Source organism: Equus asinus, chromosome 3 (assembly GCF_041296235.1).
Source record: "Equus asinus isolate D_3611 breed Donkey chromosome 3, EquAss-T2T_v2, whole genome shotgun sequence".
In the NCBI taxonomy this organism is placed as follows: domain Eukaryota; kingdom Metazoa; phylum Chordata; class Mammalia; order Perissodactyla; family Equidae; genus Equus; species Equus asinus.
This window is the reverse complement of record NC_091792.1, coordinates 28749368-28767605: the sequence shown is the minus strand read 5'-3', so window position 1 is coordinate 28767605 and position 18238 is coordinate 28749368. Positions and strand designations below refer to the sequence as shown.

The following is an 18238-nucleotide window of genomic DNA, read 5'->3' as shown; positions in this document are numbered from 1 at the left end:
TATTTCAATAAGCATTAGCCTTTATTTACCATTTTTTCCCTGTTGGGACATAGCAATAACTTAGATATAGGGGATGTCTTTCTGTAATGTTATTAGCAGAATATGAATTTGTTCTGAAGTGTCTACCATGCTAACCTACCTATTCTTACTCAGTTTTTTTATTCTGCTTAATACTTGCTTAATCTTGAAGTCTTGAGCAATGTAGGTGTTTTGTATGTGTGTGCATATACGTTTATATATATATTCAGTTCAATAAAATATACAATTATATATACATATCTTCACATATACTACATGGTTTGAGTCCTACTGTGTGGAAGAAATACATATATATTTAAATCCTGCCACATTTCTATTTTTAATATTTTACCATGTTGTTAAAAATTCTTCAAACACGTTTTTAATAGAACAATCCATTGACTGTCTTATTTCCTTTCTTAGGCTAAGCCCTGGAAATGAAATTCCTAGGTTAGAATATATGAACCTCTTTTAAACTCTTGATATGTAATGCCACATTGCTTTCCTGAAAGTTTGTATTGATTTATATTTCCAGTAGCAACCTATCCTTACTTAGTATTCCCAGTATAGTATTATTAGTCTCTAAATATTGGTGGCTTTTGAAAGCCTAGTTATAGCAGCAAGGCAGAATCACATTAAAGCCCAGGAAATTGTTTTTATTTATTTATTTTTATTGCAGTAACATTGGATTATAACATTATATAGCTTTCAGATGTACATCATAATATATTTCAAATTCTGTGTAGATTAGGAAATTGTTTTTATAAGAGCTGTAAATATATAGGAATATTTCCCAGTTTTTCTTCCATATTTTGTTATTATTATACACACATTATATACACATAATATAATAACTGTGAAGTATTATGCAGGAATAGATACAGCTTCTGTTCTCTTGGAATTTAAACTATAAGGCTGACATGGATACATATAATTAAGATGTACAGAGAGTAAAATACACACATGCATACTATTCTCTTATTCAGATATTTTCAAGAAGCAAATAGTAAGGTAAAAGTTATGTATCAGGCTTCAAACTCACTCCCACATTGAGAAGAGTGCTCCTTTTTGAGCCAAGTTAACCTGTCAGCTCCAGAAAAAATAAACCTTTGCTTTACATAACTCTCTTCCCTTCTAAATAGATTACATGAAAAACTTCTGATTGATAGAGTGGAAATTCAGATTTGTTATCAGTTTCAATAATCTGCCTAAAGCCAGCAATTACCTCTTAGTGTTCCTTATCATCCTCCACCTGGAACCGTCTCAGTTTAAGATGCTGCCAATCAGTGGATGATCTTTATATTAAACTGACTAGAAGTAGAAAATAAAAGTTACCAGTCATAGCGTTCTTTTTGTCCAATAGGTGGTAAGTTTACCTAATGCAAGAAAAAGATCCTTATTTGGTTTAATAGAGTTGTACTTTGGAAATGGTAATAGGTTCTTTTTCGGGAGGGTGGGGATCATGGTGGTAGGGCTAAGGGAAAGGACCAGGAAAATAAGTATTTAGAAGAAATAAAAAAAAGTAGTCATAGGCTATGTAAATCTATTCTGAAGTTCCACTCATAAGTTGGGCAAACTGTTGTAAAATGATATTGCATTAATACTGCCGGAGAAATTTTTTTTCTCTAGATTATCAGCACAGTTCATTTAATTCAGATCATAAAAATTATTCTGTTATTTAAATTTGTAACTGCCAAGTCTTTTTTGTGTTTATTTAGCAAATACTTATTGAGCACTTACTCTGTAGGCGGCATTGTTTTAGGTAAATTTTGTGTAGAAACAACTTTAAGGCAACATTTTGTTTCAAACCTTTTTTTACATTATGTAATTTTGAAACCAAGGAAGCATTTTTTTTGTTTTAATGAAGCCTCACCTGAGTCATTTTATTGGATTGATCTCTTGTGTTGTCAATAAATTTATAGTCACTGAACGGCAATTTCTCTCTCATATTTTAATATGTACTTTATTTTTAATAAGGTTAATTTCTATCAAAAAGTTTTCTAAAAGTAGATGATGATATAAATGAATACGCTTATTTGTTTCCAAATGAACCAGACAGAAATGAAAGGGTATATGAATTTCATGTCTAGCAAATTGGGGAAGGATAAGCATGTTGTTTACTAGCAAGTACCTGTTCAGTGTGCTCTTTAACACTTTTGTAGAGGGAAAAGGACGAAGTCGGTCTCTGAAAGTAGCTGGAAGCTCCTTACTTTCCAAGTAAAGCTTTTAGACTATTTTGTAGGTGTGACTTTTTTTGTTGGTATTCCTGTTTTAAAGTGCAGCTCTTTCAAGAGAACGGGTTACATGTTGCGTAAGCCTTGAAACGGCCAAAACAAGTTAAATAGCCACCTTTATTTACAGCTGCGGGACTAGATATTAGATCTCTTCCAGGAAGAAGATTTGATTAATGGCTCTTTTCCAGAGAGGGGACAACTGCAGACTTTTCTTCCGCAGAGCGTGAAATGTGCCTCTTCCTGCCGCGGGGCCTCGTCCTGGCCGCGGCTCCCGGCGGTTTCCAGCCTCAGGTGTCTCCCTCGCCGCGGCCGCGGCCGCTCTCCGGGGCGGGCGTCCGGGACTTCCTGTCTGGGCGCGGGGCGGAAGGATCGCGTTGCCAGCCGAGGCCGCCGCCGCCGCCGCCGCCCCTGCCGTTAGGTGGTGGGGTTTCTCAGCCCGGCGGCGGGAGGCGGGCCGGCCTCGGCTTCCTGTCGGAGGACGCGCAAGGATCCGGGCGTCTGAGTGTGTACGAGTGCGTGAGTGTGTGTCGGTCGCACGGCGTGTGTCTCCGGCCGCGGGTTCCGCCTCCTCCCCTGCCGCCGCTGCTCACGGTGTAAGTCAATGTGAAGCAGCAGCTCCAGCCCCGGGATAAACATGGCGACGTCTCTGCATGAGGGACCCACGAACCAGCTGGATCTGCTCATCCGGGCTGGTAAGGACGGAGGAACTTTTCTCCCGTGCATCGGTGCAGCAGGAGAGGGGGTGCACGGAAGGCGGGGTGACTCCCCTGTAGCGGTCAGTGCAGGGGGCACCGTGTCCACCTCAGTCACTGGGGCGGCCGGGGGAGAGGGGGGTAGTGAATGAAGTAATGGAGGCGACGAATCAGGAAGTGATCACCTTGGAGAGTAACCTGCCTCGAATCCGGCGCTGTCGCTTCAGGGTGGGTTTGGCGAGCAGCGGCGGCAGCTGCCGGGCGGAGTGCTGGCAGCGGGCGCCGGGGAGCCGAGCCGCAGTGAAGTTGGGGACTCGGGGGCGGACGAGTTGTGCGCTTCACCCCAGTTGCCGAGGAACCAGGAAGTGAGTGAGGCTGTTGTCTCCCGGCTGCGCCTGCCACGCTGTCTGGCCGGAGAGGCCGCTGCTGCCCGTGGTCGGGGGCGGCGGGCTTCTCCGTGGACGCTCGCCACCCCCGCCCCTGTCTCCTTTCCGGCTGGGTCCACGAATCCATGACTTCCGCATGGACGAGGCAGTCCCGGGCCATGTCCGGTAGACCGATACCCGCCAAAAAAATGCTCTGACCCTCTTCTTCGCATCCCCACCTTGTGCGGGCTCCGGAGTAACGGTTCTGTAAAGGGTCACTTAATGCGGAGGAGCCCGGAATGGTGTTTCTCTCAGGGGCCCGCCTCCCCTCCCTCGTTTAATGGGTGGCTGCGAAGAAGTACGCTTATGCCCCTTCCCTCGTGGGTTGTTTTTTTTAGTGGGGAGAATGGGAAGGACACAGATTATGTTTTGTCCCCCTGACCTGGAGCGTTGGGGCGTCAGAGAAGAACGTTCGTTTTTGTAAACAGCGGGTGAGTGTGAAGGAGTGGGGCGGGCAGGAGGGACTCTTGGCCCTAGGGAAGTCTCGGCACGGAATTGCCCCCTTTTCCCCTCCCCCCCAAACCTCCCACCATAGCGGAAGCGCTTCGGAGAGGACAGAACGGACGGGATTGACAGGCCTCTGGTTCCAATCTGCTCTCTGAGATGTTCCAAATAAGAACGTTGATTTCTGGGGGCGGGACTCTGGGCCCGCGCTGGGCCAATGAAGATTGGGCGGGAGTGAAGCTGACAATGTACGCATGGAATTGGAGGGAAGAGGAGTGTAAACACGGAAGTGGCCGCGGGGGTGGGGGATGTGCAGCGCCACTGCTGCAGCGGAAGGGCACGGACTTAAGTTACATAGAAAAAGCAGCTTAATAGCACACGGCGCGGTGAGGGCCCTGAATCGATGTAGCAGTGCTTGAGTAGTGTTTACTCGCTGTAGTAATGAGCACACATGTTCCTTTCTCCGTGTCATATTTCATATTGCCATCGATGGGAATTGGAAGATGGGAAATATTCACCAAAGAGTAATGCTGTAAAAGATCTTAGCCTCTGTTTTCTATCCATTGTTTTTAGGTAGGGAGCGTGAAATGAGTAGTTTGGTTGGTGAAACTGTGATTCAGTTCGATGGGGGAAATCACGAACACATGTGTATCTACAAGTTTAACCCGAGAACTTTAAGTGCAAATGAAGTCTGGAATATAACCGTATGTGTTGTATAACACATAATGAGTGACCAGCCTTTTATTCTATAAAATGTAACATGACGCGTTTCAAAGGTCCCAAAGAAAAATCACAGTTTACTGAGTAGTGATTAAAACACATTTGACAGTTTTTTTCTGATCAGAGTAAGAACTTAAGTATTAGTGAATAAGAGGCAGAGTATGAGGAGTTCCTTTATGTATGTTCAGTCCATTAATAACATAGTATGAATTAAGGGGTGAACTTTTTGGCCTTATATTATTGCTACTAATAGTACTTATAATTGTTTGGGTCAGTGATATTTCTGTGAGTGCTGAACATTTCAAGAAATGTTTCCACTGGTTGTGAACATACCGAGAGAACCTTAGAATAGCCCCTGCACTTAGAATTTTGAAAAATACTGTTAAGGTAGGAAGGCTTAATTTTGCCAGTGGAAGATATTTCTCATAAACTTTTGGAACTATCAGCCAATACTGAATGTGACTTCTAGATATTTTGCTTGGAGCAGATACATACAGTCTAAAGTTTGAAAATACGAAGTTTTATCAGCCTTTGATAAGGTTTTTTTTTTTAAAAAAAAAAAGTTTAAATGTTATTTTCCAGCCCTACTGCATTGCTTTAGTATACACAAACTTTGCAATTGAAGTTTCCTTTGTGATTATAATGTTCTGTAAAGAATACATTTTACGTATAACTGTTTTCAAACTATTTCTTCAGTCTTGTTCTTGTAATTTGAAGCTCCTTTACAAGCCGTATGTTAGAAGGAAACTTGAGACAGGTTTTCAGATTTACCCAAGGTTTATTCAGTGAGTTAAGAGTTGAGGAGGAAAGGTGGCCCAGAACATTAAGAATCATGGATCTAAACTTTTATTGCTGACGGTTTCCAGTAGCGTGGAGAGTAATGTTTGTAAAGTTGTATTTGCAAAATGGACAGAGTGGTAGATTTATATTCCCTTGAGGGAAGTCATCAAGTGTTAGATATAATTCTTCCTCACAAAGAGTTTACAGTCTAATTGAAGAGATGGATGAAAGTCTATATGGTATATAAATGTTAATCTCACTACAGTGATTGCTATAATGGATTGATGATTAGTGTAGAATGATATTAACACATCTAGAAGAGATAGTTGAATATTGTTAGCATAGCTGTTGTTTCTAAGTAACTATAAAGCACTTAATAGTACCACTACCATTGTTATATGTTAAGATACTAGAGGTTATATTTTTGCTTTTATTTTTCTCCTTCGGAGGTTTAACTGTCGACTTTAGCTATCGGCTTCAGCTTCAGTTATCAACATTTGGGTAAAGAATGAAATAAATAAGCTTATTTATTAAAAATCACTTTCATTTTAACATACAGAATATGTTTGTGGTAAAGACTTGACATACTTTTTAAACTTTCATTGGTAACATGATGTGTGAGCAAAAGTCTTGACCCTGCAGTCAGGAGATGAGGGTCTGCATCTGGCTTTCACTGAACTAGCTCTGTCCTAGCGCCTTAATAACTTCTTTCAGGGTTCATTTTCTGTAAGAGAACAGGATTGACTAGGTGATCTCCAAGAACTTCTCAAGCTCTAAAATTATAAATGGTTCAGAAATAGCTAATGGAAAGTGAGGACTTCTCTTTTTCTTAGATTTCTTTACATTACACCATGTGAGTGAATATGTCTGTAAGGTCGTTATGTAATTGTGAGGGTAATTTCTTTCAGCCAGTCTTTGTGCCAAATTGGAACTTGAGGCCATAACTATATGTTGAATAAGACTATGATATAGTTTATTTAATGATTTAGGCTCATTTCTACTGTGTGTGTGTGTATATATATATATAGCTTATTATAGAAAAAAATGTCTAGTCTCTAGGAAAAGCGAATGTTACTAAATATTTATGCAAAAGTATTGTGTATGTATGGTCTGAATTTTCTGGAAGATTTTCAATTTAAAATATTGTCTTATTCTCAGATATATTTTCCTTGACTTTTTTATTTCTTCTTTTAAGAAATTGGAGAATTTGAGAATTGAGAAGTAGGGTTGCCAGAATTTTCTTCTACTTTAATGCAGTTATTAAATGGAAGGGGGAAATTTTTTTGGAAATTTCGCTTGAGTATTTTGACTGAAAGAATAAATCTGTCTAGTTTGTCAAAGTTCATCATGAAATTTGAATTTGAAAATGTTATTTCTAATTTACTATAAATTGGAATATCTAGTATCAATCTTGAAAAGATCAATTTGAAAAACATTTAGCAGAATGAAAAAATGAAGCATGTGTTGAAATACAACTGGAAGAATGGCTTTAATTTTTAAAAAAATTTATATGAAAATGTGTTTAAGAAATTACTTTTTAGAATTCATTGTAGCATTATACTAAAATCTTATAAAAACTGAGTTAAAGAGTAACATCAGTGTGTAGTCGGTTAGGATAATTCAACATGAAACAATTTTGTTTTAGAAACATTTGGTTGGTAGAGAGGGGCAGGCAGGAGAGTGTTTTTTGTTTTTTTTTTTTAAAGATTTTATTCTTTCCTTTTTCTTCCAAAGCCCCCCAGTACCTAGTTGTGTATTTTTAGTTGTGGGTCCTTGTAGTTGTGCTATGTGGGACGCCGCCTCAGCGTGGCCTGACGTGCGGTGCCATGTCCGTGCCCAGGATCGGAACTGGTGAAACCCTGGGCAGCCTAAGCCAAGCACACAAACCTAACCACTCGGCCATGGGGTCGGCCCCAGGAGAGTGTTCTTGATAATTATTTAAATTCCATGTGTTACCTGTAGCTTAAATGTTCAAACACATGCAAAGAAATATTTATGAAAAGCTTTTTAAAAAATCTTTCATGTGGACAAAATGTTATACTTAGGGAAATGGAATCATAATTTTTCATCTATACACTAATGTTTATGATTAGAAGCTAAAACTTACAGAAACATGAGGATAGAATTTGGGTGTTATTAATTACATTTGATAATAAATTACAGCTGCAGTTCTTAAAAACTAAAATCTCTGATCTTGGGATTCTGGGATTCCCAAGACTCTTTCAGGAGGTCTGTGAAGTCAAAATTGTTTTCATAACAATACTAAGGCATTATTTGCCTTTTCACTTTCACAAGTGTTTAGAGGAGTTTTTTAGATGTTACATGACTTGATATTACAACAGATTGAATAAAGAAGCAAATATGAGAATTCAGCTGTTTTCTACCATGTATTAACAAGATTCGCAAAAATGTGAAACAAAGCTACTCACTAATTTTTCTGTTTTAGAAGTTATTTTTTATAAAAATATTACTTATGTTTAAAAGTATTGGGTTTATTATTTTAAATGAATTAATAAATATTTTAAAGTTTTCTTAGTTTTAATTTCAAATAGGATAAATGTCTATACATAAGACTTATATAAACAAAATCTCTTTGCAGTAGTGAATAATTTGATTCTGAAAAGGTACTCTGACCAAAAAAGTTTGAGAATAGCTGAATTACAGTTTCATTTAGTCTATACTTTTGAATACCGTAGCAACTAGACACTTGTGGCTATTGAGTACTTGAAATGTGGCTGAGAAACTGAATTTTACATTTTTTAAAATTTAAATTAATTTAAATGTAAGAACTGAAGCAGTGGAAAACTTTTTTACAGTGATTACATGTTAAAATGACAATATTTTGGATAATACTGGATTAAATGAAAGGTATTAATTTCACCTGCTTTTTTTAATGTGGCTACTGAAAATTTAAAATTATATGTGGCTCATGTTATATTTTTATCAGACAGCTCTACTTTAGAAAATAATTTTATTCTCTTTTTTCTTTTAAACCTCATAATGCAACTATATTGATTAGAAAGTCTAAGGGGATCAGGTAAAGATGGCGTGTCCCAGACCTTTACCATTTTCCCCTTTTCATTGCATTCATTTGTATTCTTCACTCATCTGTTACTGTTACACCCTTGGGGCATTAGGATAAGCTGTGCTAAGTCAGGTGTGTAGCTGAGTGATGGCCTTGTAATATTAGTTCATGGTCTTGCTTGTAGGGGAATACCACTATCACCTAATGAAGTGTTTCCTAATTTTTTTCCATTGCTCTCAAATTAAATTGCTATTAATTTTTATTTTTGACTTTAAGAACATTGTTATGAACTAGATCCATTGCCAGCATTCTCTTCTGCAAAGCTGAGAGGTATGTCTCTTGTCAGACTTAATTACCAAGTTTGGTATTTAGTAACAGCTGTTGAGTGAGTCTGGAATAGTCTACCATACAAATACCAGTTGATTAGAAAGCTAGAAATGGAACCAGAAGACTTGTACCAATAATAAAGGAGGGGCTAAGTAAATTTAATTTTTGGCACAATGACTAAAATTCAAATAGTTTTGAAATTTGGTACATTTATGTCTTTGAGGAATATTGACCAGCAACACCAACTCCTGGTGGTAACTAGAAAATGATAGCTGTCAGTTTACCTTTAGCTTCATTTTTTTCTATTTTTGAAATGAGTTACTTATGTTTTTCCTCCCATAAATTTCATACACAGGTTTAGAAAGACAGCAGTAAATCAAGTTTAAGTAAGAGATAAGGAATTTTCAGTCCTTGCTTGTAGCTTGCTTACTTTAATTGCACAACACTGTTAAATTCATGTTTATCTTTAAGAATTGCGAAAAATTTTAGCTTAAATTGTATTTGAATTATTATCTGGACAAAATAGTATTAAGAAGTTTTCAAAAATTACAGAAACTTGAATAGGAGAAATATTTCTTAAATTTCTGTTATGAAAAACGACTTGACTTATGTCAACAAAAATCAAAAGGGATAGTGCTCACTTGTACAAAATGAGTGAAGTATTCTTGGAAACTGTCATGGGTACATTATAGTAAATTTATCAAAGTGTGAGCTCTTAGGTGTTCATTTTTTTAAGAAATGTGCTTAGAGTTATTTTAGTAAATAAAAGTGACAAAAAGTAAAATTCGTAAGCATCAAAAAAGAAAGAAATCAGTGCTCTGCTTCACAAGCTGTTAGCTTACAGAGTAACTTTAAATTATTTTGCACCTTTATTTAATTTTGAAATAGTTTACTTCCATTTATGTTTTTGATATTCTCTGAACTATTAGTATAAGCTTCACAAGGCCAGAGATCTGTTCACACTTGTATCTCAGGTTATAGCACAGGGTCTGGCACATGGTAAATGCTCGACAAACACTTGTTGACTCTCCAGAGTATTAGATCTTCTGATTGATAATTTGTGGAAAATTTACGCAGTTTTGAGATTCTCATCCTAAATTTAAGTATGAACAGGTAAGTTTTCTTCTTCAGTTTGTATGTATTTTATTTGTCTCACTGTGTAAATATAAAATATTTCTGGGAAATAATATGTTGAATTTGGGGGAAAAGAGGAGGTTGATGTCAGAAATATGAGCAAGAAAATATACTTTTAAGAAGTTCTAGTAACATAACTAACATCAAATCATAGTTTTGAAAATGTTCCTCAAACTACATAAGAACTCAAGGCAGCATAATATATAACTGTTAGGCAAATTTCATTTTGTTTCATTAAATTACATTTAAATATCTGGTAAAATTCTATTGCTGTATTGTAATCAAATACTCAAAGCTATGATTTTAATACAGTAGGATTTTTAGAGTGTGTCTTAATACAATTACATAAAGAATTAGTTTACCCAGGATGTTTTTATATTAATAGCACCTTAAGACAACAGCTAAATTGCAACACAAGCAGACTTTAAAGAAAATGAAGTTCCTAAAATAAATTTTAAAAACCTGAGAATTTGCTTTCCAAGGTTCTTTAGTGTATGTGAGTATTGTGGGGAGGTACTTTGAAAAAAATACTTGAGAATGGTAATATATTTTATACTTACTAAGTTTCTTAAAGTTGAGCTAGAAGGACTGATTGAATCCATTGCTTCAGTGAGGCTGCAGATAAGAGTAAGCTGGGTCACCTAAAGATAGATTTACTTAGAGGTTTGGCTGCCTCTCTGGAACCGGTTAGCTTTGAGCAGATTTCCATAAATGGAAAGAGCAACTGGAGAGACCCAGTACCTTGGTTGAGAGTGTGGATGATGTGCAACAGGTGGTCAAACAGTCACTGGATTTTTTTATAAATGCTCTCCAAATGACTGGTGTTTACGGCTGAGGCTTTAGCATTTGGTGAATTTTGAGACTAAGTGAATTTTTCTTTTTCAATTAGTTTCCTGGAAACAGTTTAAAAAGATTCGTATCTTTAGTGTGTAGAACTTGTGAATTTGTAATATGATTTTATGAAATTTGTATAAATATTTCCTTTTAGTTCCTTTAGAGGACATCTTAAGAAAAATGTATCAAATTAGAAACTGTTATATATTCATGTTTCATCTTACCGAGTAGAATATTCAATATTTTAAGTCAGGATATGAAATTGATATATCATTAAGATAATAAGTTGGTGCTTGAGTGGCCAATTTTCCTGTAAGGTCAGTGGGTTGTCCTTCACTTCATTACACAAAAGAAATACTTGCATGCCTGCTATGTGAAAAGTCTATGTTAGGAACTATAACAGATACAAAGATGAATTGAGATAGCGCCCCCTGATCTCAAGGAGTTTATAATCTTATAGGAGTGATAAGAAATTATCATCAATTCTTATCTATATGCCAAGCATTGTGCATGTTTTTTATGGGAATCACCTCGCTTAATTCTCACAAGTAAATGAGGTGAGTAATACTCCCATTTTGTGAAAGAGGAAACTGAGCCTTAAAACATATTAAATTCCTGGCCTAGGGTACCAGAAACTATAAGTGGCAGAGACTAGAACTCAAGCTGTTGGACCTGGAAGCCCAAACCACTGCTGTACATTTTACTGCTTCACAAATAATTTAATCAACAAGGCATAAAGAGCTAGAAGAGAGTTACAAAAGGTGGTAGAATTACAAAAGGCTTCATGGGGGCGGGTGGAGAAACTCTCTTAAAAAAGATTTCTTGCGGGGCTGGCCCTGTTGCCGAGTGGTTCAAGTTCAGCGCTCTTCACTTTGGCCGCCTGGGTTCGAGGGTTCGGATCCCAGGTGCAGACCTACTCCACTCATCAGCCATGCTGTGGAGGCATCCCATATACCAAAAGTAGAGGAAGATTGGCCCAGATGTTAGCTCAGGGCTAATCTTCCTCAAGTGAAGAAAAAAAAAAAAGTGGAGGATTGGCAACAGATGTTAACTCAGGGTGAATCTTCCTCCTCCTCAAAAAAAAAAATTCTTGAGTAAAACCCAGCAAAGTCTGGTGAGGTCCTAAAGAAGGAGAGCAAGGTTATTGTGAAGAAAATTCCCAAGTGCTCTGGTGCTAAAACTAATGCACTCACCCATGAGGGTCTGTAAGAATTCCTCACAGTATTGTTAATATTACAACCATCCTTTTCCCCCTTGAGTTAGTTTTGGCCTAAAATTGATACAGGGTTCAAATTTCAAGGGTCTTTGTTTTCCTTTGGATAAGATTCAGAAATTTCTCAGTAATTTCTATTTCTAATCAATCTCTATAGTTGCTTTATAATCAACATTCATTTTACAAAGTAGATCCATTAGATACTAGATTGTTTTGGTTTTTAAATTATTTCTGTAAATAATTTATATAGATTAATGTGTATCAGTGACTTATTTAGTTTTTCAAATGAGAGTTAATTCATATTTATTTTTTATACCATGATGTGTTTTCATTTAGTAATGTGCTCAGTGCATTTTTAATTGAGTATGATTTATTTTCCCCCTAGTGGAAGCATCGGTTCATAGCAGTAATGCACACTGTACAGATAAGACCATCGAAGCTGCTGAAGCCCTGCTTCATATGGAATCTCCTACCTGCTTGAGGGATTCAAGAAGTCCTGGTATGTGAACTGTTCTTTTTTATCTTAAACATGTCACATCACTTCATATATAGAATGAAAGGGTTTTTTTTTTAAAATACAAGGGGGATTGATGGTGTTCTCAAGGTCTGTTATGCATGAATACCTGTGACAGCAATAATTGATCTTGTCAAGGTTCCCAAGTCTTAAATACTTTAAATACTTCAAATACTTAGTTTTCATAATAAATGATACAGAAAATGCTTATTAGAGCAATTAGAAATAGAACAGTGTTTATTAAATTGCTCTTTATACTATCATGTCTTATTTCCTTAACTCTGGGTGAATTGCAAACCTTCGTAGTCCTTAAGCGCATGGCATATGGGGGCAGTTGCCTTCTGTGACCACTTTGAGTATTCAGTGATAAATAGGCAGGAGCTCCAGGGAACCGTCCATGGTGGAGAGAGGAGGTAACTCCACCCTTTCCTCTCTCTCTTTGGGGCTGCAGGTTTTCCTTGTCTTTTGGTCCTTTTTTTCCCTTAAGACTGCCTTTGAGAGTCATTTTGTCCTAATTTTAATGTCCACATGTTAATTTGACGTCACATAGTAAGATTGGCCCTTCTTACAGGGATGTACAGTAAATACTAAGAGCAACCATACTTTTTAGTTAGAATAAGAATCCCATGTATTATTCAGGGATATGAAAAGAAAATTAGGGCATATTGGTCAGTGTCTTAATCCATGATAGATGTATTAACTGTCTGTTAATTGAAATAGAAATGTCATATCCTGATTATTCATGCACTTTGGAAGGAAGTTGGAGCAACATTATTGTATGTAATAGAATACCAGATAGCAATCTGTATGGACTGTTTTAGTGACCCAAAACATCAGGACTTTTCCACATAATAAAATTTTAAATATTGAAAGATGATATTCATGGGGCTGTAATGAGCAGATTTTCCTTTCCTTCATATTTTAAAATGAACTGTAAGTGCTTACTTTTCACTGAATACACGTTTATTAAATATTTTAAATTTTATACCGTGTGCATGTATTACCTAGTTAGAGAATCATGATTGGTACGTGGAAGGAAAGTAATTATTAAAGAACTCACTCTTATACTATTATTTTATTTTCAAATGTTTTCCCAACTGTCAAAATAATTCAGTCTTCTCCAGTGAGCTTGAAAGTATCTAAAAGTGTGAAGAACAGGAGGGTGACTGACTACTCATGATCCCCTCTTTGCCTGGAGGATTAACATTTCCTGCAAGTCAATTTTCTTTGCATTTATTTTTTTACATACTTTAGATCATATTGCGTATTCAGCAAATTAACTTCAAGTTCTTATCCTTCTTTGATGAATTCTTAATAAACCTTACCTCTACTAAATACTGAATTGTCCGCATTAAGAAGCATTAATGGGGGTGGGAAATTTTAATTGTTCAACTTTTTTTTATAGTGGAAGTGTTTGTCCCTCCTTGTGTATCAACTCCAGAATTTATCCATGCTGCTATGAGGCCAGACGTCATTACAGAAACTGTAGTGGAGGTGTCAACTGAAGAATCTGAACCAATGGATACCTCTCCTATTCCTACATCACCAGATAGCCATGAGCCAATGAAAAAGAAAAAAGGTAGAGTATATTTATAAATTTCTGGAAAAGTGAGTGGAATTTTTTTGGTATCTTTTTCCCCATCAAGGGACATAAGAAAATGCTGTAGCTTTATGATTCATGTTATCTTAACTAGATATTCTCAAAGAATCAACAAATTGAGATTTTAATTTGTGTTTTAACATGTTCATACTGTTGAAAAGGAGTTAGTATTCGAGTCCTATAAATACTTCTCTTAATATGAGATTATAACAGATGTTGGACACACAGAAGGAAGAGCAGAGATTCACTGTACATTTGTCTACTTTCTGTTCCTTTTTAGGTGCTTGGTTACTTTTAAAAAACAAACATACATTTTATTCTTTTTTTTTTTTTTTTAAGATTGGCACCTGAGCTAACAACTGTTGCCAATCTTTTTTTTTTTTCCTCTGCTTTTATCTCCCCAAATCCCCCCACTGCATACTTGTATATTATAGTTGTGGGTCCTTCTAGTTGTGGCATGTGGGACGCCACCTCAACGTGGCCTGACGAGCGCTGCCAGGTCCGCGTCCACGATCTGAACCTGTGAAACCCTGGGCCACTGAAGAGGAGCAAGGGAACTTAACTGCTCGGCCACGGGGCTGGACCCCCATTTTATTCTTTATTTTCTCTATTTTTCATAATCTTACCTTCCTACTCTTTTGAGGGCGAAAAATAAAAGGCCCAATTTTTTTTCCTTCTGCTTTAAAACAAATTTGCCAATAGGGACTTCTAAGTGGAGTAAATTCACCAGTGGGTAAAGAGCATTTTCACTTAGTATTTGACTCTTGCTGACCCTTCTGCTTACCTGATCCCAGAGGGTGGGGCACAAGGCTCCAGCACATTTCCAACATCCCGAGGAGATGGACAAGTAGGTTCTTTTCCTGTTTGAATCAAAGGTTAAACTTGAAAGGAATGAAATCCTATGTAAATATGTACTCATCTAATTCCACTTTCTACCCTCTTTCTTCACATTTTAGAGTGGAAAAAGGAATCACAGGCAAAAATAAGGGAAAACTTGGGTTACAAATAATGGTATTTTCTTTCACTTATTAGACAGATGAGTTAAATTGTTGTGATGTTCACGGGTTTGTGCTTACTGCTATGAGGAATACAATGGGGAATACGATGGAGTGCCTTCCCTTAAATAATACATATAGATTAAATGTATCTTGAGAGAGCGGTATGAATGAGAGAATGTAGAAGGAAGAATTACTTCTTGCTGTAAATGTTTAAAAACAAAAGGCATACATCTAAATAGCCCTGTTTACCCACTGCCTATGGTAGCCTTTGACTGGTTGTATCTAGTGGGAGCTATTACAATTGCTTAAGAAATTTTTAGATTTAAAAGAAGATGGAAAAGACCATGAAAAGCTGGGATCACATAGGGAACCAAGACCTAGCTAAACAGGTTGCTCTGCCTGTGTATTATGATATAAACTAGGAAACAATTAGCTAATTTTACATATTTGAAAATAGATGGTCTTAATGAACGACCATTTAAAAATGACATATAACACTCTTATTTATTTATTTGTGGTTAAGAACATTTGGGACATACAAAGTTAGGTTCTTTTTTAATAGTAGAGCCTTCTTTTTATTTCCAGAGCTTTTAGTATACTAATATGTATTGTGAATCTCCAAGAGAAGATAGCATACAGTGTTCTATAAGTTTTTTTGACTGGAGAACCCTTTTTCCTACAGATGAATAACCTATTTATCAAGGGATATGATTTGGGAGATGCTGCTTTCTAAGAAAATAAATTGTCTTTTTGTGCTAATGTTTCCATTAAGGAAGTTGGGCTTTTGTGCTTGAATTTAGGAGATGGTAAAGATGTTAGTCTTATTATTGACTGATATGTATATATAGATATGATTTAAATTAAGAAATCAAGCTCTGTTTTAACAAGGAGAGAACAGTGAATTTTCCATTTTAATTTTTTGCCAAAGCACACTTCTTATTCATTAGAATTACTTTAATGAAATCCTAGAATAGCTGTGCATTTTGAAATATAAATTAAGACACTTTAATTTAGCTCTTTATTTAGCTCTAAATAATCCTTGCTAATGAAGAGTAGAGTGACATCAGAAATCCCAGATGTATGACAATCACCAAATCAGTATTAATATATTTAATCTGAAAATATAGTATACTTGAATATTCCCAACCTCTTTCTTGAGGCTTCCCCTCACCTGCCAGCATTCATCCATCAGAGGTGAGGATTGCATACAACACGTCTCAGACTTTGGCCTTCTTTAGTGTAGAGAAGTATAGCTCTTGCTTTTCTGTTCATTGTGGATGCTAGAGAGCCTTATGGCAGAAGTGAGGAGAAACAAAAGGAAGAGTACAAACATTTATTAGATGTAGGAAATAATTACTTGGAACTTTTTTTAAACCCTTATAATGTACCTGCATATTTAGGTGGGGAAATTTGAACACTTATGCTTGAATTCTGGTGAATTGATTGGCTCAGAGCAGAAGAGAGTATTTAAAATAATATTTTTTACTTTTCCTCATTTGAGCTCAAAGAGCTTCGCAGATTATCAGATCTTCTGCAATAGGTAGGTAAAGCTTTTTCTGACAATCCTGTAGAACAGAAAGCAAAAGAGTTTGTACTACAGTTTGTTCCCATTGCTACATTATTGGAAAAGGTTAGCAAATTGAGGCTCTGACCATGTAAATAATAGGATAGTAGTACCTGACTTGCCATATCCATTGAGATTACTACCAACTAACTGCTGTAATCTAGAATTGCAGAAGTGCTTTTAATGCTCCTTTTAAAAGGAACTTTTTATATACATGGAGTATATTAATCCACAAATTGGTGTCCAGTTTCACAAATAATGTGTTAGCAAAGAGTCTGCTAATCATGCTTCTATTATTTTTCCTGTTTTCAATGTATGGTTTCAATATCTTATTTTTTCAGTTGGCCGTAAACCAAAGACCCAGCAATCACCAATTTCCAATGGGTCTCCTGAGTTAGGTATAAAGAAGAAGCCCAGAGAAGGAAAAGGTAATTTGGGGGGGAGGGGGGCTGTTTTGGAGGTGAGATGATTTGTTTTTCAGTCAGGTGACATTTTTGCATTGGTAAGAAAGTTATTTCTAGTACATGCACAAGTGGGAGTACTGTTTTTGGTAGTAGTTCTTAATCAGGGATGTATTAGCATCGCCTAGGAAGCTTTTCCAGCCTATCTGTACCTGGTCCCTACCCCACTGAGATTCTGTAGCAGTGGATATATGATGGGAGAGTGGAAGGGGGCAGGCGTTTGTATTTGGAAAAGGTTGTAAGTGCAGTCTGATACACACCTTTTTTTTTTTTTTTTAAAGATTTTATTTATTTTTTTTTCCTTTTTCTCCCCAAAGCCCCCAGTACATAGTTGTATATTCTTCATTGTGGGTCCTTCTAGTTGTGGCATGTGGGATGCTGCCTCAGCGTGGTTTGATGAGCAGTGCCATGTCTGCGCCCAGGATTCGAACCGACGAAACACTGGGCCCCCTGCCGCCGAGCGCGCAAACTTAACCACTCGGCCATGGGGCCAGCCCCTGATACACACCTTTCTTAAGAGCCATTGTTCTAGGGCATGTGTGTATGTATAACAGCACTCCTCCTCACACAGAGCCACTTAGAATTAAAAGGGGTTTACAGCTAAGACTTATTTCTGATACATTACTTTCTTTTTTTTTTTTTTTTTTTAAAGATTTTATTATTTCTTTTTTCTCCCCAAAGCCCCCCGATACATAGTTGTATATTCTTCGTTGTGGGTTCTTCTAGTTGTGGCATGTGGGACGCTGCCTCAGCGTGGTCTGACGAGCAGTGCCATGTCCGCGCCCAGGATTCGAACCAACGAAACACTGGGCTGCCTGCATCAGAGCGCGGGAACTTAACCACTTGGCCACAGGGCCAGCCCCTGATACATTACTTTCTTAACTGATAGAAGCAATGCAGTAATTCAAGGCAAGCTGAATTTAATTTCCCAGTCAACAAATTTTAGTCATGTCAGTCAGGAGTCAGAACAAAAATTCTAACATGTTTTTGCTTTAGAATTTGTATATTCTCATTAAAAGCAAAAATAGCAATAAGCCGCCTACATTCTGAGCTCTCTTAATTTGTTGGATAAGTTGATTTCAAGTAATATTTTAATAATGGTTTTAGATGTTCTGAAAATCTGATAACCAAAAATTTATCACTTCCATGAATAAATGTTTTCAGACCAATATTCAATAGTTGGATACATTTTGGATTAATATATTCAAATTTATTCCATCCTCAACAGATGGTCCGACACATCTAATTCTAAATA

The 18238-nt window shown here is 36.9% G+C and overlaps 1 protein-coding gene across 19 annotated transcripts in view; it reads left to right on the top strand.

The window, feature by feature from the left end:
- Positions 1-18238, top strand: part of ELF2 (E74 like ETS transcription factor 2) — a 100858-nt gene that overhangs the window by 75986 nt on the left and 6634 nt on the right. For 8 of the 19 annotated variants that reach the window (XM_070504755.1, XM_014851096.3, XM_044767228.2 and 5 more), the window contains 3 exons: positions 12232-12345; positions 13766-13939; positions 16864-16950. In XM_070504755.1, coding sequence (XP_070360856.1) covers positions 12232-12345; positions 13766-13939; positions 16864-16950 — 375 coding nt within the window. Of the gene's footprint in view, positions 1-2383; positions 2945-9647; positions 9779-12231; positions 12346-13765; positions 13940-16863; positions 16951-18238 lie in introns of those variants that run through there. The other 11 variants (XM_070504760.1, XM_070504764.1, XM_014851179.3 and 8 more) reach the window with 5 other exon arrangements.